The sequence below is a fragment of the Dermacentor silvarum genome, chromosome 3 (assembly GCF_013339745.2).
Source record: "Dermacentor silvarum isolate Dsil-2018 chromosome 3, BIME_Dsil_1.4, whole genome shotgun sequence".
Lineage (NCBI taxonomy): Eukaryota > Metazoa > Arthropoda > Arachnida > Ixodida > Ixodidae > Dermacentor > Dermacentor silvarum.
The window spans coordinates 9,617,240-9,641,972 of NC_051156.1; the positions used below are offsets into that span (position 1 = coordinate 9,617,240).

General features: G+C 46.5%; 1 protein-coding gene across 1 annotated transcript in view; it reads right to left on the reverse strand.

The window, feature by feature from the left end:
- The window catches only part of LOC119445314 (zinc finger protein 425-like), a 105,644-nt gene that overhangs the window by 1,843 nt on the left and 79,068 nt on the right, over positions 1-24,733 (reverse strand). The window contains exons 20-23 of the mRNA XM_037709628.2: positions 22,257-22,447; positions 20,693-20,742; positions 16,898-17,233; positions 6,343-6,588 (exon numbers count right to left, since the gene is read on the reverse strand). Coding sequence (XP_037565556.1) covers positions 6,343-6,588; positions 16,898-17,233; positions 20,693-20,742; positions 22,257-22,447 — 823 coding nt within the window. The remainder of the gene's footprint in view (positions 1-6,342; positions 6,589-16,897; positions 17,234-20,692; positions 20,743-22,256; positions 22,448-24,733) is intronic.

Sequence of the window (24,733 nt, forward strand, 5' to 3'; positions counted from 1 at the left end):
GTCGAGCGGCAATTCTGCGTGTATTTGCGGGCTTCTTTTACACTCGGAAAAGCACATTTATGTAGCACATATTGAGCAACAGATAGCTGTGTCGAGAGTTTTTCATGTTGCTCTATAATTTTCTCATTGACATTTTGATAATTAGGACAGTACTTCTTGAGTACTTCGCAAAAAGTAAAAATAAGCCCTTCAAGCTGTCTGTGGACAAGCTTCGCATGGGGAAAAAAACATACACTTATGAACAATTGTCTTACCTTCCAGATAGCTAGCCCATGCTATTAACTCATGCGTTCAAGAAAAAACACAGCCAAAACCGCCAGTATGTGCTTTATCACTATCTTTTACTAACATTCGCAGCCTGCTGCCTAAGCGCGATCTGGTTTGCTCTTTCCTTGAGGATACCTATTCTGACAGTTTTACTAACTGAGACATGGCTGCGTCCCGATATAATGAACAACGAAATTTTTTGTGGTAGCACTTTGTATAATATATACAGACATGACCGCACAAAAAAAAGAGGTCGTGGCGTCCTAGTAGCCATCAAAAAAGCTGTCTCATCCTTTGTTGTTCATACGGATTGTGATCTGGAGATTGTCTGGGTTGCGTGTTCATCTCCTTCCGTTAAGGCATTAATCTGTGGGTGCTACCGCCCACCAGATAAGGACCATATTTTCGTTCAACAGCTTACAGTTTTGAAAGTGCTATCCAGCAATTTTCCGCAAATAATATTTATATTTTTAGTGACTTTAATCTACCGGATATCGATTGGTCCCAACTGTCTTCTAACAATCAAACTTCAGCCGAGTTCATCGACTTAGCATTAGATTTTAACCTATTTCAGGTAGTGTCTGAGCCCACATGAGGCTTGAATGTCCTCGATCTGTTATTGACAAATGTTCCTGAAACTGTTGGCCCCATTTCTTGCCTAGAAGATTTCAGTGACCATAAGTTGCTGCATTTACTGGTTAATATTCCATTACCATTTGCAGGCGTCGTTGTCAAACAAATTTGTAATTATAGTAAGGCTAACTATCTGGAAAAGAACGCTGATCTAACTACATTTTATAGTGATACATTCCTGCCCTCTTTTTCTTGTCGGTCAGTTAATGAAAACTGGGGGCTCTTTAAAGACACTCTTTTAGCATTAGTTGATAAGTAAGTTCCCCTATTTACAATAGCTAATGATAATTCTAAACTCTGGTTTAACAAGCATCTTCGTACTTTACGAAACCAAAAAAAAGTACTGTATAAACGAGATAAAAATTCGAGCTGTCCTTCCGCATAGGCTTGTTACAAAGATTACCTAAAGAATTACTGCACCGAAATAATCTCAGCTAAAAACAAGTATTACTCGCAAGATCTACCTTCCCTCAGAAAAAGTTTTGGTGAACAATTGCTCCTGATCGTCTCACCCATAACGTAACACTTCTTAATGATGACCAGACAGTAATGTCCAATCAACAATCTGCGTTCGAGTTTAATAGGTTTTTCACATCAGTATTCAGCAATGAATATCATTCCCGAGTGCCCATTGTTTCAGATCTCGATTTTCAATTCATGGCACTAATTAACATTACAGCAGAAGGGATAGCAAAACTCATTTGAAATCTCGAAGTGTCATCTTCCACAGGCACAGATAGTATAAATTCCAATATATTAAAAAATACCTTGTGCATCTCTAGCCAAATCCTATGCATCATTTTCTTGCAGTCGTTATCATTAGGACTGCTCCCGAATGACTGGAAGGTTGGCAAAATAGTTCCTATGTTCAAAAGTGGTAACAAGAATTCGTTGGAAAATTACGCCCTATCTCACTAACTTGCATCTGTTGCAAATTGTTCGAACATATTGCTACGAGAAAGACATTCAGCCTGGGGCAGACGACGAAGAAGATGGTTCTCTCTGGTGCTGGTGGCTGTCCACCATCTTGGCTACTGTCTCTCTCCCATACTGTAAATACAGTTTCAATAGTCCCGCCTTGTGTCATTTTACGTAACATCTTTTTGGTGGAGGTGCTGGGTAGTTCCCCATTTCGATCACGGAGCTCCGCAACAGCCGCCTCATCACGCTTGCGAACATGTCAGTCGGTGCAGGCACATCGTCTTCTTCGTCGTCTGCCCCAGGATGAATGTCTGTCTCGTAGCAATATAATTTCATCTAATATTTTTAACCACCAGTCTAACAACTTCTTTGTTAATCAGCATGAATTCAGAAAATCATTTTCGTGCGACACCCAGCTATTTGAATTCACATCCGACCTGCATTTTGACATGGATAATAACCTTCAAACTGATTGTATCTTTCTGGATTACTCTAAAGCATTTGATCGCGTTGTTCCTTCTAGGCTCATTTCAAAATTATCTGCTCTCGGACTTCACTCACAAACACTATCTTGGCTTCAAAATTTTTTTACATTACGTAGGCAGCTAACAGTAGTAAATTCTTCTTGTTCTTTGTCTCTTTCTGATGTGACTTCTGGTGTACCATAGGGTAGTGTTCTGGGTCCTCTGCTTTTTCTAATTTACATTAATGACTTACCCTCTAACATTTCCTCTTGCATGCAACTTTTTGCCGACGATTGCATTATATATAGAGCTATTAAAGTCTAACTTCAAAACGATCTTAATCTTGTCTATTCCTGATGTTGCAATAGGCTAATGACCCTCAATTCGTCAAAGTGCAAAATAGTCTCATTTTCTCGTAAACAGTCAAATTCGAATTTTTCGTACACAATAAACAACTCTCCAGTGGCTCGGGCGCAGTCATATAAGTACTTGGGCTTAAATCTCACATCTAATCTTTCATGGAAAACACATATCATGAGCATATGTGCAAGAGCATCCCAAACATTAGGTTATTTACGTCGCAACCTAAGTCAGTCACCTGCTAGCACACGCAAATTAGCTTATGCAACCTTTGTTCGTCCACAGCTTGAATTCGCCTCATCAATCTGGTCGCCTCAATCAAGATTACCTAATTTCAACGTTAGAAGCAGTACAAAACAGAGCCGCCATATTCGTCTTATCCAACTACGACCGGCATTTCCAGTGTCACTCAAGCATTATGTACCCGTAGAAAAATCGCTCTGTTATGTCTGATAATACAGTCATGGCCCAAAACAACACAAATTGCACCTTGTAACCCCACTACGTACTTCTAGGCGTCTTCATAATCACCCCAGCCTCACGCGAATATTTGGTAGAACTAAAGCTTTCAATTCCTCAGCATTACCACAAGCCATAGTACTCTGGAATGATCTTCCTGATAGCCTTGTGTCCATCACTAACCATGAAACATTCCGTGAGAATTTGCACTCACACTTCTTGTAAAAGCGTTGTTGGGTATTGTATAGAATTTTTGTAGTCACTAATAATGTTCCCTTGTTCCTGTTTATGCTTTATGTAATCGTGTTAGTATCTTGTTGTACTTCCTCCCCCATCACTCAATGTTCCAATTGGAACCTGTGGTATATTTATAAATAAAATAAATAAATGAATAAATAAATAATTACAATTACCTAATTAAATCTCAGTAACGAAAAAATTACTGGCGGCTACTCCACTGCACTGGAAACAACACGCACTAGGTTTGCTTCACTTAACACCGTTCCTCTTTTTTTAAATCGTGCTGCGTGATAGCTGGGACACCCTGTATAAGCTGCTGATGTGCAGCACTGGCCGCTTTGTGGGTCCCACTTCTTTCCTTCATTCTTGATTCAGTCGAATCCTACAGCACCAACAGGCATTATTGCGGGGCGCATAAACCAAAGTCAAGTACATCAGCAGAATTGCAGTTCACGCTTTCTAGCAACAATTCATTCCTAAATGATCCTCGGAAAGAAAGAAAATTTAAAAGATCTTTCCTGGGAAGTTACTCCCGAATCTTATAAGTGCGGTCTCTCGGGGCACATATGTAATGAGGTGGGTGCAAGTACGACAGGGCCATAATTCTAGTTGAGTTATTATAGACCATACTATATGTATAGGAGCTTCAAGTGAAGATTTTTACACTTTACACTGTTCGTCAAGAGCCAGCCCAGCCTAGCTATTTCTTCATATTTGTTGCGCTATCCTACCAGCTGCACCGCCTTAAAACATATCTCGCGGTGTTCAATTGTATTCGCTGTAATGCTTAATGCGCAGGAAATGGGACGGGTCCCACACATAGCAGGCACAGTCAAGCGTTAAAGCCTTAAAGGGTCCCTGAAACGGTTCGGACAAATTTTGTAGACATGTAGGATACAGCTACAGTAAAACATTCGCGTCACAATTTAATAGAAGCGTCTCATATTAAGAGAGCTACGGACGATTACAAGTTGCCCTCCTCCCTAGCCATGCATTTCCTCCTCAACTCGTTCACCGAGTGATCGGGGCTAAGCTCCGCCTTCGCTGGCTCCACGTCATGTTGTGACGTACGTTGTCGTCTACTTCCGGTTGTCTTGGAGCCAGCGTGCGAAGGCTCTCCAACCTCTCCGCTAGCCGCCCGGCCGTCAATCCCCTGCGAGAGCGATCAAGCAGCGTGCGTTGCAAACGTTCTGTCGCAGCGCCAAGCGTGTCTGGTATTCCGGTAACCACAGGCGGGCTGGGTGTTCTGACGGATATCCAGATGCGTAAACTAAAGCCCCTCCATACCGCTGTGATGAAGGAGCTTCGTAGACGTACGTGAGCGGCCTGATCGGCATGCAAGGTCCAGCCATCTGGTGGTGCAGAGCTTAAACAGCCAAATACAGATCTAATATTCCTGTAACCAAGCGTAAAACATTTGAAACATTTAAAAAGACAACGTGTTCAAGACTACGCTCCTGCCAAAAATTTGAGCCAGCAGCAAAGTAGAAAAAAACTTGGTTACTGCTATATTAGCTGTGTGTTTGGTTAAGCTTTGTGCCGCCAGGTGGCTGCACCGTGCAAGCATTTCACTTTTGCCCCTCCGTTCGTCAAGTAAAACGTGGTAAAACGGCCACTACACTTACGCTTGCGTTCACCTGAATACCAGACAAGCTAAATTCTATTGTGGCAATCCTTCAACGTGAAGTGACGGCCACAAACGCGTAGATGCTGGCGCCGTTTGGATACCGTCAGTCCGATGCGCTGCAGCCACTCCGCTCCTCTGCTGCCTTGCAGCGGGGCACAATGTCACAGCTTGACATGTCGCCGATCGCTACATTTGCAGCTCACAACGCAAGGATGAACCACGGTGCTTGCGAAAAGAAAGAACAAGACCAACACTGACCGCGCACCTCTCGTCAACACGGAGCACGTTGTAACACAAGCAGACGACACTTGCTGTGGGCAGGAAGTGCTTTTTTGTGTAGTGATACATGTCCTTGTGCATTCTCTTTCTGTTACTTTCTTTTTATAGAAATAAATTAACTGACATCTAAACGATTACGAACAACATTTGTTCACCATAATGTTAGAAAAATTAACGATGACGTGCCCTGGGCAGCCAATCGGATAGCTGGCCCAGTGACGTATTCTGGGCAAATCGCGTTATCTGCGCACAAAACTCAGCTGCTTGGCATGCTGCAATCAGTAGCGATGTACATTTTTAAAACCTTATAATAAATTACACGCTTTACGTGGAGCACTTAGATGCATCAATTAATGATCAGAAGGACCTACTCTAACGACTCAGTACATTTGTACAAAATCGTCAAAATCGTTTCAGAGTCCCTTTAAGCAGGCTTTGTAAGCAGCCTCCCTAACATGCCTGCCCACCTGCTTGAGGGTCCTCTGAAGGAACCGAATTCAAGCACGGACTTTATGAACAATGCTAACAGTATGCTCAGACTACTGAAACGTAAAAAGCACTTACAACTTGTTTAAGTGCTAAGACGAATAACCAGTCTGTCCAGTCTTTTCTTTTAGGTGCGAAGCACCTTATGCGCCCGGGCTGTCGGCGTCTCCTGTCGTAGTCACGGTAAGCAAGCGGCTCGTGCTCGCACTCGGCACACACTCGTGCCACTGCTCCCGCGTTCGTCGTCATCTTCCATATCTGTCTGCATTGCCGCTCATCATTCCAGCATATAATTTCACTTCTCTTCTGTCGTCGTAATGGGGAGGCCGCGTTTACGGGGTTATGAACCATTGCTTAAGGCAGTATGAGCCCATTAGCGGTGCATTACTGCATGCTTCGCACCTCCCCAGGTTTCACGTTAGTGGAGCTGCATTTCGCTCAATGGGTCATTTGACACTTATGCATAAAATTTAATTCACTGCTCAAACCGAGCCTACGACTTAACTTGTGCTAGCTGTAATAACTAATAAAAACTAAAACGGTAAGAAAGGTGTCCATAATGGCCAATTTTTTAGCAATAACACTCGCCACTCTGCCCAAACCCACCTCGGAGTGGAGCGTGACCTGGCACAGGTCGCACTTGAAAACAGTGTCCTGCGAGTGGCGATAGCGGTGGGCAGCGAGACTGCCGGGGTACTTGAAGCGCTTCTTGCACACCTCGCACGCGTGGCTCCACGTGCTGGGGCCGGCCTTCTCGTGCTTGTGGGCGATGGCGTGGAAGTTGAGCGAGGCAATCTTGTTGAAGCCCCGACCGCACGTGTGGCACCGGTAGTGCAGGTCCCGGGAGTGAGCCTGCAGAAGGGATTGGTGTGGTGGAGGGAAGGTGACAGAACATCCAGTGGTTTGCCAGTGGCCGGCCACCTTTGCTAACACCAGTCGGAACTCATTATATTTATATAAAGTTACACCCAAGATGAAAATACCTTCATTATAGACAATATTCATTATAAGCACATACATTCATTATATTCATTACATACTGTCACCAGAGACAAACATTTTAAGATTTGCTTCATTATATCCGATAACTCGTTATATCCACATTCTTCATATCAAGCTTCGACTTGGCTTAACGCGACAGCTGACAGGGGCAATTAGCACAATAATTTTTTTGTGAAAGCTGAGGCCCATGTCTGTGATGATGCAAAGCAAATTGAGGTCATATAAATTATCCATTTATGTCGAGATCCAGGGAAAACACGGGGAATGCGGAAGATGGAAATTCAAGACAATGAGCAACACCAGAAGGTGAGGGCAGAAGCCAACGTTTCGACAATTGAACTTGTCTTTTTCAAGGCGCCATATGCTCTCCTCGGCACAGTATATATAGGTACGGTTCTTCGAGAGGGGAGGGAGGGTAAGGCGGGTGGGCGAGGTAACGAGCGAGAATGTGTTAGCGGTGAAGGTGTAGAATTGAAAAGAAAGATAATGTGCTACTGATCGTCGGTGGAGGAATTTGAGGCAGCACCGTGTGTTAGGCGGTTGACGTGTCATTGTAGGTTCGTCTTTTCTTGGAAGGGAGCTGGATGACGGGGAGGAGGGGGGGGTGTATCTGCTCCGCTGGAGGTCAGTGAACGCTCGTGGCTTTGAAAGAGAGAATAGAAGTAGCGGCAGAAAAATGATGCTCGTGGAAAAAGAAAAACAGTATAAATATATAAATAAAAGAACAGACGGAATGAATTAAAGGAAGGGGAGGTTGTAATATTATTGACGACCCAATAACAAAAACTAAGCAACTCAATGAAAAATAACCAGGTGCTGTTGCCTTTAGTTTGAAGTTTAGCTAGTGCATAGATTCTAAAGCTCCCTTTGAAAGAGAGCTATCCATAAGTTCCAAACATTGAAACCAATAGGTATGAGCGTTTCAGTACTGTGCCATGAAACCGCATGTCGACATCTTGTAACTACCTGCAACTATCCTGTATTTCTACAAGTCAGACAAATAAAAGGTTAGTTCCACGTGTAATGACCACATATGGCAAACAGAGCCTACAATATATGAGTATATTTCCTACAACTTTAAGTATGATGCCTTGCATGATATTTATACTTTGCCTAGAGCTTCATTTAACCTATTTTTTATTAAAAGTATTCAGTAATATTGTTTTTTTAATAAGTACACTTCCATTAATTCATCTCTGGTCAACTCGATTTTTCGAGTAGTTCGATCCTGACTGAAGGTCCCAGCCAACGCCACTACATTTCTATGGGCCCAAACTTTCATTATTTCAATCCTAGAATTGGCCTTCGCTGAATAATTCGAACTTGAGCACTTGGCATGCATGCACCTGACTGCTATAGTGACCCCAATGGCGACCCCTCTAGTGGCAGTGTCCGTCTCGACAGAGCTTAGGGGAGAGTGAATGCATGGTATACACGTCACCTCTAGTTAAAAATGCCTATTTTTGGCCTGCCTTATGAAGATTTTCAAGCAGTAAACGTAGCCCGCAATGTCTGATTACGGTATTTACCCAATTCTAACGCACGCCTTTTTTTTTGTGTGTGTGAAAATTTAACTGAAAATTGCCTGTGTGGTGCAATCGAGAGAGAGAGAGAATGAACATTTTGATGGTAGCTTTGGAGAGGCGTCCTCATTCCGGAATGCCTTGAGCTCGGGCCGCGTCCTGGACCCTCGCAATCAACTGTTGCTGATCCTTGAGGTCGGAGCTGGCCAAGGCTTGTTGGTGTGATAAGGGTTCAGAGGTTCTAGTGGTGCACATCTACAATCCCCTGCTGTATGCCTAAGGGACCCGGGTTCTCCGCAGAAGCAGCATTGCGGAGAGAATTGTGTAGGGGCTATGAGGTGATTTCAGGTTGGGTGGGGGAATGTATTGGTTTGTGGAACTCGGTGGAATCTCTCCTGCAGGTTAGCTTGTAATGTTGTGTGATGTCTTGGTATGAGACTAGAGGGTGCATGGGCTCTGACTCGGATTCCTCGGCGTCGGCTCGGCGGGTCAAATCTCGAGCCATGAGGTTGGCGATTTTGTTGCCAGGAATGCCGTGGTGAGCTGGCGGCCGCCAGATGATCATCACTGGTCTTGTTGGCAGCTTTTGATTAATGATTCCGAGCGTGTTGGCATGAATTCTGCTACTAGCGAAGCTGTGACATGTCTGTTGAGAGTCGGTCACTGTGACTTTAACCTCTGTTTAGGAGAGCGCGAGGGCTATGGCTGCATCCTTGGCTTGGAGGGGATTATTTCGGGGGAATGAAATGCTGCTCCGATGTTCTTTGTTCACGATTACAGTGGCTGTTGTGGCGGCTCGTCTAGGGTAAGACGCCGCATCCGTGTAGGCTGTAGAGAGTTGACTCCCGTATTGCTTGTGTATAGCCCTGGCCCGGGCCTCCCTTCGCTGTGCGCGTGGTGCACTGGATGCATGTTGCAAGGTACGAGAGGTAAGGTGATGTTGCTCCGGAAGGCATGGGGCAATCTTACAGTCTGAGCAGGGCAGAGAGCCCCAGACATGACAGGACAGTGCAATCGAATACGAAACCAAAATGCGCCTCTGCGGCACTTGTATGATTTACCGCTTAACACAAATGTAATGTGGAAAAGCTGACTTTCAGAAACCAGCCGTCATTGTGCAACACGCATTCCCATTTTCCATGCTTAACAAATTGGGTGAGCTTTATTGCCATTTCTAGGTTAGTTTTTTACTTTGAACACATAGAAGGTCAGTGCACGTTTTATTCAGAGGCGTGTTAGATTCGGGTACATACCGCCAAATGAATCGGTGTGTTGTGGCGTTTTCCCTGCATCTTGTTTCATTCGACCCGACAGATAATTCTATCAATTTTGTTGGTCCCGTCATGCTCGAATTAAAGGAAGTTGACTGTCTCCGATGTGTTAACATTTTTTGTTGTGCGTTTCTTCATTTTTTTATGAGCTTTCCTCCTCCATTTTGTGCCCTACATAGCTGAAATGCTATTTTATCATTGCATGCCAACAAAAATAGTGCCCGCATGCTGCCCCTGTGTGAGGTATGTTTGTACTTGTTTTCTGGGCCCCAGCCAGATGTCCTCGAGTTTACTCACTTGTAGATTTTTGTCTGGAGTTTTTGTCTGGATTCGGACAAATAAAAGCAATCATTCATTCATATTGGGGGCGAGCTCCACCACTGGAAAAGCTGGCGCCACCGTCGGCGTGACGTGGTATGAGGGATCACGAGGACACAACGGCCGCCTCGTGTGCTTCGGAAGCGCCGAAGCGAGCTGAAAACGAAAGTTTAGTCCCACCTGCGCTACGGCTCTGATTAAGTGGGGATGTTTCTCCGCTTCGGGTGTCTGCTTGACAACACTTGAAAGCACTATAAGAGGTAGTGGCTTCCTTTGAAGGTGTCCAACATGGTAGGCTATTGCTCGGTACCGCAGTGCCGAACGCGCACGCAATGGAACCCGGTGTCAGCCTTCACACGTACCCGCAGGCCAAGCTGCGTGTAGCTTGGATTGCAAAACTTAGAACCAGCAAGCAGCCATTGGCTGCAACTCGGGTGTGTAGCAAGCACTTCCGCGAGGAAGATTTCTGCTACGGTGTTGGGGCTGTGATGTTCGCTGAGTAGCAGAAAGCGTGCACTGAGAAACTCGCCTGCTCGCGCTGCACGGTTAATGTAATGAAGATCTGGTCTATCAACTTGTTGATGCTAGATACTGGCAAGTTCACCAGAATGGAAAGGGAACGGTAAGAAGCACATTCAAAAAAGGCATGGCATAAGCTCATGTTTGTGTTAGCCCCAAGCAATGAATGTACTGAATTAACAAAAAGAAGCAGCGGGCAATTCCATGCTGTGAAGAGTGATAAACATGCCGTGTGTCGCAAGTTAAGAAATAATGATAATGAAATGTCCAAGAATTTAGAAGAAACGAAAAAAAAAAATGATTGAATCGTCGCGATGGCACATCACGAGTTGCCGTATAGTGTTGAAGTACCTTTATAACGAACAGCTTTGAACAGCTCTCATAGCGTCCACGCAACAATGGCTGCTTGTGTATTGTCAAATGTTCATATGCTGCGGCCTAAAGCTCACGGTACGGTGCAAAAACGCGCTCGCATGCAGACGCGAAGTCGCTCGCTACGAACTAGTGAGATAGCTGCACTGAGGCTTCATTCTGTTATGCTCCATTTGGTTATACAGACAACACACTATAAGAACATACTTCACATAGTCTGCTCTCGCATATTGCCTACCTTTCACGCAAGAAGCTGGCTCGGGGGACTCCATCGCGGCGAATGTGCGCAGTGGGCGTTCACTGTACGTATTCGGTAAAGAGATAACGCCTGTAAACTATTCTGCTCTTTCTGTTTTCCCAAGATTATTATTTTTGCAGCAAGAAACTTCCCTCGTTTGGAGAGTACTTACAGAAATAGCCAACAGGGCTCCCGCGTAGTGTTTTTATTGAGTGCCGACAGCCAAACCTATGAGGAGCACGCCGCATTATCCCTCATACTACGCAAGCGAGGCATTTCCGACAGATGGCGACTCCGTAACTCCTCGCCCCCTAATACAACTCGACTCTATAGTTTGACCAGTGTATTCTCCTAATGGTCCAGTCACGAGCATGATGCCAGCCACAGAGCTCTTTGTGGAACTGATGCATAGCAATGCTTATCTGGCAGGGGCAGTTTACGGTTGTTATTAACCGTGTACTAATGGCGACTGCAGGTAAAGCCACCCACCAAAGTTCACGGGACATGGCTTTCGCAACAAATGCGGACTTCTACTCTGTTAAGGCACGGTGCTTGTATTTTACTGGGTCACTGCGTAAATTGAAAAAACTGCTAGACTGAAACTTTGAACTCAGCCTTTTCGCAAACTCTGTGTTCCTTAAGCTTTTGTGGCCAATCGTACATAATTACTGTTACTGCAGCATGGAGCACCACACATATTTTTGAGTGACCGTGGCAAGGTGTTTCTGTCAAAGCTACTCGAGGATGTCCTCCGCACATGTAACACCATCCATAAGACGACTACCACCTACCATCCTCAGACTAATGGACTCGCAGAGCACCTTCATCGAACTCTCTCTCACATGATATCTATGTACATCAATGCTGACCACACCAACTGGGATACCATCCTGCCATTCGCGACTTTTGCCTACAGTACCGCTGCCCAGCGCACTACTGGCTACTCACCGTTCTTTCTTGTTTACGGCCGTCAACCGACTTCTCTTTTTTTGATGTCCCCGTGAACTTGTCGGCGTCAGTGAGTGAGCACTTCATATCTCACCTTGCCGCGAGTCGCCATCGCGCCCGCCTCAACACCGAAGCAAGTTGACAGGATCGGAAGACTAGCTGCAATGCATTTCACCGCGTCGTTCTGTTCAGCCCCGGAGATTAAGTATTATTGTGGACACCAGCTTGAGTTCCTGGCCTGTGTGAAAAGTTCCAGTCACATTTTATAGGGCCCTACACTGTTGTCGAGCAAACTTCGCCAGTGAACTACCGCGTCACTCCCGCTGTCACGTCTTCTGATGGCCGCTACCGTGGCACAGAAATCATCCACATTTCATGCTTAAAACCATTCCTATGGTGTACAGCACCGCTATAAACAACAGCCAGGTTGGCCGCTTCCGCGCGAGGGGAAAATTAGTGTGAGCACAATATTCAGCCTTCATCTTCTTCACCTCAATATAATCATCATCACTGTGCGCGTCATCTTCGGTCAGTGCATGGCTCAGCGGAATAAAGGCGTCGAGACAAGGGCTGTGCTGCTGCCTTTCATTAGTTATACCTTCAGGACTATTTAATAAGGAGCTGCTGCCTTTTGCTGTTCATTTCACCTGAGTGTTGCCATTCCTTTTGGTGCATGCTTCGTGCTTGAGTTCTAACATTCACTGCATTTGCGGGAGATGCAGAGGCAGGTGATGTGCCCACGCTGCACAACTTCTGGTGCACAAGCACATGTGTGACATGAAACTAGTTTAGACTAGTTTACAACGCGCACTGCAATCCAACTGACCTGCGGACTCAGCAGCTGAGACAGTTGGTCGTATGCTAAAGTGTGTGACCTCAGTTAGGCCTGCTCAGCCCTCAAGGCATACTATTTTAAGGCACTGAGCCAACATATTTTGTATCTGCTAGAAGGGCAATGACCAAGTCCCACCAGATGAGGGCTACATGGTGTCTGCAAATGAAATTAGATGCCAGAAACTCTAAGCTGGTTCATTCAAGTAATCATCCATTTTGTTTGGCGCACAGTGCTGAGGCCTCTCACAGTATCAAAGTTAGATAAACAGAAAAAGTCAAGAATGTGCACATGCCAGGCACAATGAAGCACAAGACAGATTACTGCTGCTTACCAAATGCTGGAAGATGGGAAGAAAGGTCAGTTTAGACTTGGCTATACCACAACAGAGAGATTTAGAAAGAGCAGACGCAAGGGGTGTTAATTTATACGCAATGAGCAGAGTCAATAAAATTGCATGTGTGAAGAACTCAAACCTGGCCCAGGCTCTTTTGTAGACAATACACCTAGGTAGCATACATCAACTTTGGTTCCGCTATTTCTGAAGCGCCCTGACATTAGACCAGGGGTTCTCAAGTACAGTCATCCCACGGAACCCTGCTAAGCTCCATAAAGTGCCAAGGAACCCCCCCCCCCCCCCCCGAATTAACCGAATGTCGTGTTATCGAGGGTATCAAGAAAACAGTAAACAAATACTTCACTACGTCATCGCGCTTCTATTTACTCAATGAATCGTCAAATCTTGTTTCTATTTAGCACAAGACCAGTGCGGAAGCTGAAATTCTCTTCATCTCATGACTGATTAGCGCTAGCAGCGGCGAAGGCCTCGCGACATCCTTCGCGGCGCGCGTTTTCATCTGAGACGCGCATTGCACACCAACGGGCGCACATCTAGATTATTTTTTCGCCACTCAGCTGCTCGCCAACAAATTGTCCGTCCATCGCGATGTAGCTGGTGCTTTTTATCTTCGACAGCTTTGCACTGAATCAAAGCGAAACAACCGCGGCCGCTATCGACGATCATGGACGGCGACTTTACGGTTCAGAAGGCAGGCGGCTGACGCACGCACAAAGTCAAAATGAAACTACCATTCGCTGCAAGAAGTGCGGACGAAACTGCGGCCGGTCGCTATCGACGCTGCCATGGGAGGCGACTGCGCAGTTGTGAAGGCACGCAGCCGACGCGCGCATCGAGTGAAAACGAAACTACTATTTGCCGCAACCGCGGCGGACGAAACTGCGGTGGTTATCGACGCGATTAGAGATGGCGACTACGCACTTCGCCGCCAACGCGGTGTTGCGCGCGGCGATAAACGCAAGAATAAAGGCTTTAAATGTTAGGCACGAAGCGCTTCGGCGTTGCTGTCAGTCACGTGCCGCTTACGATCGCCGCTGAGGACCACGGCGATGCGGACTACGCCGATTCGTTTGGGTTGGATGCTACGCCGTTCTTGCTCTTCTGCGGCGCGCATTTGCGGTGCTCCGCGCATGTTTTTTTTTTTCCTCCAACGTATACGTCAGTGCGCACACTATCGGCACCGACCCTATCTATAAATAGGAGAAACGCGCATGGTGGTAAGCTACGGCCTCCGAGATTCAAGTGTGAAAGCTTAGGCGCGCTGCCCGTTCTCAGAGGTTGGGTGGCTAAAAGCTGCTTGCGTATTTATTGCGCAGTTCGCGCGTTGCTGTTACGCACTGTGATGTGCTTTTTGACACTCGGGCATGGGTAATGGAGGTTCTTTCGATCAAGCGCACCTCGTGTTCGCCGTTTTAGACACTTGTCGAGAGCGGGACCACGGAAAATTTATCAGTGGCTCGCGGAACCCCGAGCAGGGGCCTGCGGAAACCGTAGGTTCCGCGGAACCCACTTTGAGAACCCATGCATTAGACAGTTACATGGCAGTGTCACGAATGTTGTCCGATCAGCAGCACAACCATAATGGTGCCATGGCTGAAGTGATGGAATTATACATCAAGAGTTTCTTTTGTGAAAGTTTTCAGCCACACTGAGCTCCATGAGGATGCTTGACAGTGGTGACAGGTGAAGAAACATCACACACATCTTTGAGCTGTACTAAGGTGAGCGACTCCAAAATAGTGGACTAGTCGACTGGTGTGTTGGCAGGGGTTGAAGACGTGAGCTCTGTGAGAAGAACGCTGCACTCAAACAGCAGCACTGAAACAATGGCTGTCCCCATAGGTAGGCATACTCACTCGCCAGTAAGATGACTCGTATTTGCTTCCACACTCACTGCAAAGGCATGAGATAGCGCGTTAGTGAGTGACAAAGGGTGTGACTAAGAATGAGTGCTGGTGAGTTTGACTCAAGATGAGTATAAACAGGAGTGAGTGTCTGTTAATGCGAGTATGAACGTGACTGACTGCCGGCAAGCATCAGTACATGTGAGTGAGCGTCAATGAGTGGCTGCCGTTAAGTCTGAATGGAAGTGACTATGAACGCTAGTGAGTGTTGACGAGTACAGTGGAACCTCATTGATACGATTCTGCGTAATACGTTTTTCGGAATGATACGCCTTTTTTCCATTTCCCGGCCAACACCATAGGAGCCATGTATTTTCATGCGGTTGATACGATCGCGTTTTCACCTGAAATTGGATGATACGACTGCAAACTGGTATTTCTGAAACTCGTAGCTTTATATTCAAGTGTACTATATTAAATTACACTCCAACGACCCAAAATTGTTTCAGGGTCCCTTTAAGGGCTGGCGACACTAGCAGAAAAATGCGCGCTGCGCGCCGGTGGCGGCAAGATGCGCTCCACAAAAGCTGCAGCGAAGCAGGTTTTTCGTGCCATGGGAAAGATCGGTCGTCGACCCATTTAATGTTGCCCCGTGCCTCGGGGGCAAACGAGCCGCGAGCGAAGCAGACCAATGAGAGCTGCCCCTTCATGCAGTGATGGACATGCGGGCACAGCCGGTCTGGAGGCGCGCGCTCGCTCTTTAAAAAAGGAAGGGAGCGCGCGCCTCCAGACCAGCCGTGGCGCGGGAAACTGGTGTCACGCGAACCCGCCTGCCCGCTATTTTCACACTCATATTATCGTCTGCTCGCGTGAGCTCGCTTGTTTTGGTTGGCTTTTCAGGCGAGATCTTCATGCGGTCACGTGGCTGAATGAAACGCCTGCCCTCGTCCGCCAGTCGTATCGCTCGTTGTGTCACGCTGCTCTACAGTGTTCCTTTGTTTCGGAATTCTTGTCCTCGTGGTGCCGTGACCTCCATAGCTATGTCAAGGAACTAGTTATGTTTCAAAAAGAAATTGTTTACGGACTTTGAAAAAAAAAAAAGAAAGTACAGTGAAAACTGACGAGCTATTTTAAAGTTGCTCAATAAAAGTGCGTTGGCTGCGGTTCGTGTAGTGTCCTGATGCTGCTCCACATAACACGCGTGTTATGTGGAGCACTATCACTCGATGCCACAGGAAGCTTTGCTAGCGAGTAAGTCAATTAAAGGGAAAATGAGACATCCACCCAATCGCAGCAATTGCTACAAAGGAAACCCATACGGGTTCCTCGAAAGAAAGCCTCTCAGTTGAAGAAAAATTCGTCCTGGTCCGGGACTCAAACCCGGGACCACCGCCTTTCCGGGGTAGCCGCTCTACCATCTGAGCTAACCAGGCAGCTAGCAGATGGCAGGGCGAAGTCGAATTTGTCAACAACTCGAAGCAAAGGCAAGTGATTGATGTAATAGTTCAGCGGAAACCCGCTAGGTGGAGAGAAGTAATTAAAGGGAAAATGAGACATCCACCCAATCGCAGCAATTGCTACAAAGAAAACCCATAGGGGTTCCTTGGGTGGATGTCTCATTTTCCCTTTAATTACTTCTCTCCGCCTAGCGGGTTTCCGCTGAACTATTACGAGTAAGTCAAGTAAGCCTGTTTTCTTACATTTTGGGGATTGCTTTGGATGATACGATTTTTGAATGATACATTTTATTTTCTGGTTCCCATGAAGATCGTATCAACAAGGTTCCACTGTATAAGTGGGGGTGAGTATTGACGAGTGTTAGTGAGTGGGAAAATGTTAGTGGGTGAGTATTTTGACCTGTGGCTGTCCCGGCATCCACTTCTGCAGGTACACAAGCATACGATAGGTGTGGGAGTGGAGCTGAAGGCCTACACACCTGCAGGTGCAGGTCGTACAATCCCTGTGTCTCGAAGTACTTGGCGCACTGTGAGCACGTGCTGCCCCGCTGCTCCTCGTGTGCCTGCAGGTGATCCTGGAAGCTCGATGGGAGCACGAAGATGCGCGGGCAATGGGGGCACGGGTAGCTCTCGCTGGTGTGTGCCGTGCGGATGTGCCGCTCGGCCTGGTTTCGCTCGATGAAGCCCTTGCTGCAGAGGTCGCAGGCAAAGGGCCAAACGCCGGTGTGGTCCACCAGGTGGCGCAGGTAGCCCTTGCGGCTATACGACACATAGTCGCAGTGCTCGCACCGGAACAGCTTCAGGCTCGGGGCACTCTGCAGCGAACAAGAAACAATGTCTCCCACGCTTGCATTTAGTGGCACATGTTTTTAAAAGTACATTAAGGAACAATTTTAAGTCAAACTATATATAGTGATGGGTGATATTAGTGATACAACAGATGCTATACTTTTCCGAAGCATAGCTCTTTCTGATGTTGCCACAATGACTAGTTCTGTCTATCTAACGAAAATAATTCTGTAGCATTCAAGACAATTGATTTAGCAATAAATGTAATCATTAGGTAGTCACTGAATGCAGTTGACTGTTGCATCAATAGTAACCAGCTCATAAAAAAATGGTCATTAATGCGAAAGCATTATATGCCCTAAGATGTCTTTGTTGGCCCGACGTTTATTTGGCCCAAGTACTCGGGAGCGAACCAGCAAAGGCACACACCCGATGATGATGATCACACATAACTGAAGAGGAGGATCGAGCAATGTAGAATGATGATAATATACGGATGAAGAAGACGTGCGTAATAAACACCTACAGCCCCATTACACAAAAATCCACCGTCGTAGTCGGTGGTGTAACCAAATGATGGCACCAAAAATGGCCGACGGCGTGAAGAGTACAGACACGTTAAAAAAAAGCCCGGATTGACGTCAAATTCTCAGGGAGGTTCCTGTAGACAAATATAATTAATGCCTTTGAAATGAACATTTCGTAAATTTCGGACTGGGTGCGAATCGAACCAGTGCCTCTGGGTTGCGAGACCAGTACGCTTCCCCGACACCACGGCGGCTACACGGTTCTGGTTGACTAAGGGCGTGCATCATTGCACACGTCACGTCACAGATTGAACACCACTGAGCAGTCTTTCGAGTTATGAACTTTTCACGGACAAGCAAGCATGCTGAGACACTTGGTGCATTTTGATTTGACCTTACCGAGGCGCAGTTAGAATGGAGGCGAGAGCTTGCGCGGACAAGGAATGCACAGAAGGAAACATTTCACCAAAGGGACTATAATGCTTTTGCATTCCCACACGTAAGCAGTCTTAAGGGTCTCTGTCAAATGCTTATTAATGAGGCGCTTTGTTCTCGTCAACATGCAGCTGACATAGAACAGCCATTGCCCGAGCAGCATTGCACGCTTTGGCTTTCCCCACAAAATTGTGATGCATATTTGGTGAACACGTGGCTTACACGTGGCAATGGCTTAGCATGCACAGTGCACAACATTTCCCTTTGCAGAAAATGTTACACGCAGTGTTGCCATGCAGGTTAGCTTGATGCCAGTGATGCCTACTATGACCTCAGTTTCATACTTTTCATACCGTGACCTCTGTTTCAGGCACATACTTCATTCTAATGCACATGTAAACTTCAATCGATTTTGTGCCAATCATTCTGACCACATGGTTATGGCAAAGACAAATTAGTGTTGACACCTGCTTTAAAAAAAGCAGTCTTTCGCTTTTCTTTGGTGGTGCACAGCAGGGCTTTTGCCCAGAGGTCACACACTCCCAACCATGGTGAGCGATGTCGGCCGTGGGGGCAGGCAATAGTTATAATGAAGAAATGAACACTATAATGAAGAAAGTCCAGCTCCTCCTTCAACTTCGCAATAGTGTTAGGTAATACAGTGTAGACCGCTTATAACGTAAGTCGCAAATATCCGCACTATAAGCGGTACCGCACTATAACTAAAACAACGATTTTATTGCGATAGCAATTATATGGACACTCCAGGGGCATTTCTAGCAGCCGTAGCTGTTGCCGGGAGGTTCCGTATAAAGTCCAAGGGCGATAAAATCATCGCCGCGCGCCGTATGCTGTATGTGCGAGTGAAAGCGTGCGAGGATGAGCAGGTGATTGCATCTCAATCTCGCGAACGCAAGGGAGGAAAAGCGGGAAGGAAGCACACTGTCTTTCGTCGCGCGCATGGCTCGAGGTGGGGGGGGTTCGTTTACTCTGAGCACGCTGCCCACAGGAGCCACTGTATCTTGAAAGCCATCTGCGACGGGGGCACAGTCTGCCGTGCCCTGTGTTTTCGCAGCTTAGTTCACTAAGATGCGAGCAGCAGCACGAAGGTCAATTCGCTCACTGCTGCTGCCGCTTCCTCACCATGGGGTTCTGACAGCAAGTTTCCATGGTCATCGAGTGAGATGTGTTCATGTTTGCTTGTGTGTGCGTCACACCATGCTTGTTAATGCGCAGAGAGCCGCGGCGACGGACGTGCTTTCAAGCGCTGCCGCCATTACGTCATTCTGCCCACACCTCACGAGGAATGCCCACACCTCGCGTGGCCAGCGTGGCTTGGTGTGGCAGGTTGAAAATATGAACGGAGATATTCACGCGCCAGCAACGTTGGAACATACCCGATGGCACGAGACAAGCCGGTTGTTCGCCACCGTGACGTCGCGGAGCTCAGCGTGCGCACTCTCGTTACGTTGGAGTATATCTGCGGCTTGAGGGGAGCGTTCGCCGTCTCAGTTGACTGCGAAACTTCCAGGCAGCCGTGCTGTAACCGGTATTTCATCGCCCGCAAACTGCACTATACGCGATACGTGTATACATGGAGTGCTGTGGGAAAATTAATGGGAGTCTGAAAAGACTGTACTATATCCGGTCCTGCATGATAAGCGTTTACTTTATAAGTGGTCTATACTGTATTACTGTTATGAGTACCTCGAGCATATGATTGAGTGCCGGAGGGCACAGAATGCCCAGCAATCACAGCTTCAAAGATAATAGAAAGTTAATATCAAGTGACAGTGTTTGACGTCTACGAAATTCTTCCACAACCTTTGCCTCTGCATAACCAGGCACTCTGAAGATAACTTGAACTGTATCACATCACCTAAGTGGTAATGTACAAAACCGATTCATGGAGCAGCATTGAATGGGGACTGCTTGGAAAAGTCATAATGAAATTGCTCCTCCACTGTGCATTGGAATAACTTTAAAGATTCTTATGACCGCCCCAAAAAACTATTTAAGTTCAAACGATTTCACAGCTGAATCTGTTTTTCTAGTACCTTAAACAAGTGCATTCAGCCATGCTAAAAGACTGAGCAGCCTACTTCTGTGGTCTGAATTTGTCAGCCACGTAAGCATTAAAGTAGATGACATGATTTTTGTTGCAAGTACCCTGTACCTACAAGGCACACAGGGAAACTTTAGGCAGCAATACTCACTGCGCAATGCATAAACGCATACCCATGGTCTGACTACGACGATAGACGTACACTGTGGCACACTATTTGTTTGCCTTTGGCTACAGACTAAAACCTGGCAGCTGATGCTGAAGCACCCCATGTGTGCCAGTGAAAGTTATGCAATTTCCGACTCATTATACTTTTAAAAAAAACTCAGCCTTGGTCGCAGAATGAAATTAAAAAAAAGTGTTTGCACAAGGAACAGGCCTAGATATCACACAAGTACCAAGGAAGGGTATCCCTGACAATGTTCACTAGAAATGCACAGACGTAAAAGGCAACTCACGGATCCATCAGGCATCAGGGCACCGCCTTTGTCAGACATTTCTGGCTGGACTGCAAGCAAAAAAAAAAAAAAAGTGTGTAGCAGCACTGTTCTTAGAAGGCTTTGGTGCCACTGAAAATACCTTTACACAAACGTGGTTTTCCATCTGGCACGTTTATTTGCTTATGCATGTTTAGGTTACAAGTGTTATCGACTTGCACAGGTACTCTTAAACCTTGTCACAATGATATTAGCCAAGATGAAATACTGGATATAAAAACCTAATTTCCATTGAAAAAGGCCTAAGAGATCTGTGCAATACTACAGTGAGACCTGTTATAGGGACTTTGCAAAGCCATCTGTAGAATCACCATTGCAAATGGTTGTCACCATCAGGCATCACTGTGGGTTGTTACCACACGCCTGAATAACTCTCTGCCGGTGGTCACCACACCATCATGACAACAAAAAAATATGTTTACAAATGTTTGAGCGAGAGAAGGCAGCTCTGCCAGTTTCAAACGCGAGGGTCTCTCCTGCGAAAAACAGTGCTCCAACAATATCAACAAAGTGCGCGTGCCAAGAGCTGCAAGCCTCACGGGGAGGCCATAAAAACGCATACCATAACACACAAGAAAGACAGGAACCGTAACGAGGCAAGAAGTTAGATGAAGCAGCCGGCACAAAGCGAAGCATGGAATGTCAAGAGAGAAGGAAGTGAAAGTCATGTTTCTCTAGAACTGCAGAAAATAGACAAGCTGAAGAGTGTGACGTCATGAAGTTGAGGTGACGCTCTTCTAACGTTTTGTGCAAAGAGAAAAAAATTGCAACAGACTTTACTGGCCTGAATTTTCTTCGAAAAACCAATCTTGTAGGAGCAGTACTGATGACATATTTTTTTTTAAATAGCTTTTCATCGTTAGCATTAAATGAAGATCCTGGACCTCAAAATCCTGGGAAAAAAAAAACACTAGAAAGCCCCAGAGCACCAAAATCATTCTACGTGTAATAGCTTTGTTAAGAACTGGTTTCAGTTTCAGTTCCCAGGAAGTACATATGTTATGACAGCAGGTGACCATGCAGCAGGTGGTCACGTGGGATTGGGAATCGTGACGTTCTGGCACTCGCTCCAGCTCACTCGGTTGTCTGTTACGCTGTTACACAAGTCCACAACGGACTGACGTAGCAGCACAACAAACAAGCCGGAGCGAGTGCCAGAATGTCGCAATGCCCTGCTCAGCTTGTTCTCCACTCTATTGCTGCACAGAGGCCGGCAAGAAGAAACGGTGCATCTTGGCAAGAGACACGCAACAGACTTTAGCAACAAAGACGCCTTGCAACCATCAGCCCAGTTGGCAGAGAAACATGACACAGTGACCCCACTGACCACGGCATCTAAAACTTCTGACGTCACACAGCTATTGTGCGACAGGCAGGTGTGGCCCAAAAGCTAGTTGGCACTCTGCGACGAATGCGCCCCTCAATTTGGTTGTGCGAGAGCGGGTAACCTCAGTAGACAAAGTGCGACCGTGAAAATGGCAAGAGGGCCAAAGAAAGCTATTAAAAGGAAAAGACCAAAGCTCACACTTGTGTCCGCAGAGCAGGTGCAGCATGAGCTCGCGCCGGGTCATGAAGCGCATGGGGCACATACTGCATGCGTGGTTGGTCTGGCGCAGATGGACACGGCTCACGTGGCGCTTCTTCTGCGCCAGGAAGTTGAAGCCCTTGGAGCAGTGCTCGCACTTGAACGCCTTGTTGGCACCGTGCTTGGCCTGCCTGTGGTGCACAATAGATAGCGGCGTAACTTGAAATGCAAACAAGCAAGAATCTAAGCACTTCTTATGAGTTGTGAATGTAAAAGCATTAATGTCCAATTAAACAATGCTGAACGATCTTCGAGGTTCACGCCTGCAAGTAATGCACCATAGCAGTACACGCTGCCCAAGCCAGCAAGCAGCAGCAGCCTGCGGTGCCAACGCCGCATGCCACCAATGCCCTGTGCAACAAGAGACCGCGAAAGTAGCAGCAGCCACCAAGGCCGGCTGGCGTGCATCAGCTACGCCCAGTGGGGATGAGAGAGAGAGACTGTGCGCTGGCCTCTGAAAGTGAGTGAAGGTAAGGTGGTGTCACAACGATGCCCTCTCCCCTCACGCAACACCTTGCTCGCTAACAGCAGCAGGTGTTTCTTTTCACCCACTCTGCTCCGTCGAGGCACACTCGTGACATGGCATCGCAGCCAATGGGAATTTACTTGCCGTTGCGCTGCTCTAGATGACAGACACCGGCTTTCTTGCTAAATGGGCCATTTGACGCTTTTGCATCAATAACTTATTAGAATGCCTGTCACGCATAATTACGATATGCAATGTCTAATCGCTCTGTAACTGCTTTCTAAGCACGGAGTAGTCGCCAGTGTACATTGTTCGTATGAATCAGGACTCTATTACTAGCGAAGGCAAAGCTGGAAATAGAACAATGCATTTCAGTTGTTTCCGGCCTGTTCAGAAACAAAAATTCAGGACCTTAGCCAAAAAAGTTTAAGAATAGGTCTGAAGATATATAATATGCAGAAGACTAAGGTAATGTCCAACACTACCAGAGGGGGGTAGTCAATATTCTAGCTGGCATTAAGAGGAAAAAAATTGGTGGAACCAATCTCACGATGACTGTCGACGGTAATGCGTTGAACCAATATAGCGACACAACGTATTGCCACCATCGAAACGAGTAATGTATGAGGTGTGTACTGCAGCAGGATTCCTCGTTTGCGCTTCTAACACCGGTGCCTTAAAGCCTGGAATGGCATCCGAAATGCACGAGATGCCGGTGCGTGCGAACGCTAAGAAACTTGTCATGCGGGATCCTCTCTCGCGCTTCTTTCTGGGCTCGCTGTGCCATCTAGTATAGTACTGCTGAAAAGTCAGCACATGGCCTCCGAAACAAGAAGCGTGGCACGCCGGTGCATGCGAATGCTGTAAATTGTTCGCTCAGTGGCGCGTACTCGGTGACCCAAGTTGGCGAGAGGTTCATTGGTGAGCGGCACACGCCCAGTGCATTCATGGCGCAGCTCGCTAAATAAAGCGTTGGCGTGAAAGGCGTTCATTGAAAAGTGGAACATAACCAGTGCATTTGTGGCACAGCCTCTAAATGCGTCGGGTTGCTGTCCTTGAGGAACGCTTGCTTGATTCCGCACTCAGCATCGGAGAAATTCAAGAGCCCTTTTTTTTGTCATTGTAGAGCGGCACATTCCCAGTGGCACATACCTAGTTAGCAGTTAACCAAGACGTTCATTGATGACCGGCACAGACCGCAAGTCGGCATCAAAGAGTTTTAAACAGCAGTACCTACCCAGTCCCACATCTACAGTCACCCATGTTGGCGTGAATAAAAAGAATAATAGAACAGAATAATAGTGCATAGAAGAATAAAAATGGGTTAGAGTGCATACGGCAGGCAGTGACAAATTCTGACTGGGAGCTTACCATTGTCTCTGAAAAGTTGCATACCTACCGGTGCTAACATATGGGGCAGAAACTTGGAAGTTAACAAAGAAGCCCGAGAACAGCCAAAGAACGGAATCACTTGGACACCTCCATCCCCCCATCACCATTCTCTAACGCTTCCGCATTTCAATCTACCATTGAAGATTATTGTATGCAGTACGACATAACCACTTATATTATGTACTTTCTTTTATCTTTTGCCACTTTGGCCATTGAAGGTATTGAAATAAATAAATAAGTAAACAAAACCTTTTTTTTTTTCCTTCCTAGCTGATTCACAGCGAAGAATGTAGCGCATAAAACACAGGAACACAGTTCACATCAGTGCTTGTACTGCGCACTGTCTTCCAGTGCTTGTGTCCTTTGCTGCTCAATGAACCCTGCTGTTACTACAATTACCTTTCACCTTGTCCATAATTTTGTATAATACCAAGAGGCTTTGATATTGTACAATCTCAGGCTACCCAATCAAAGGTTGATGTATGCTATTACACAGCCACATTTAGCATTAGCAGTAAGGCACCAGGCACAACCCATACAGGGTCACAAACACCAACTA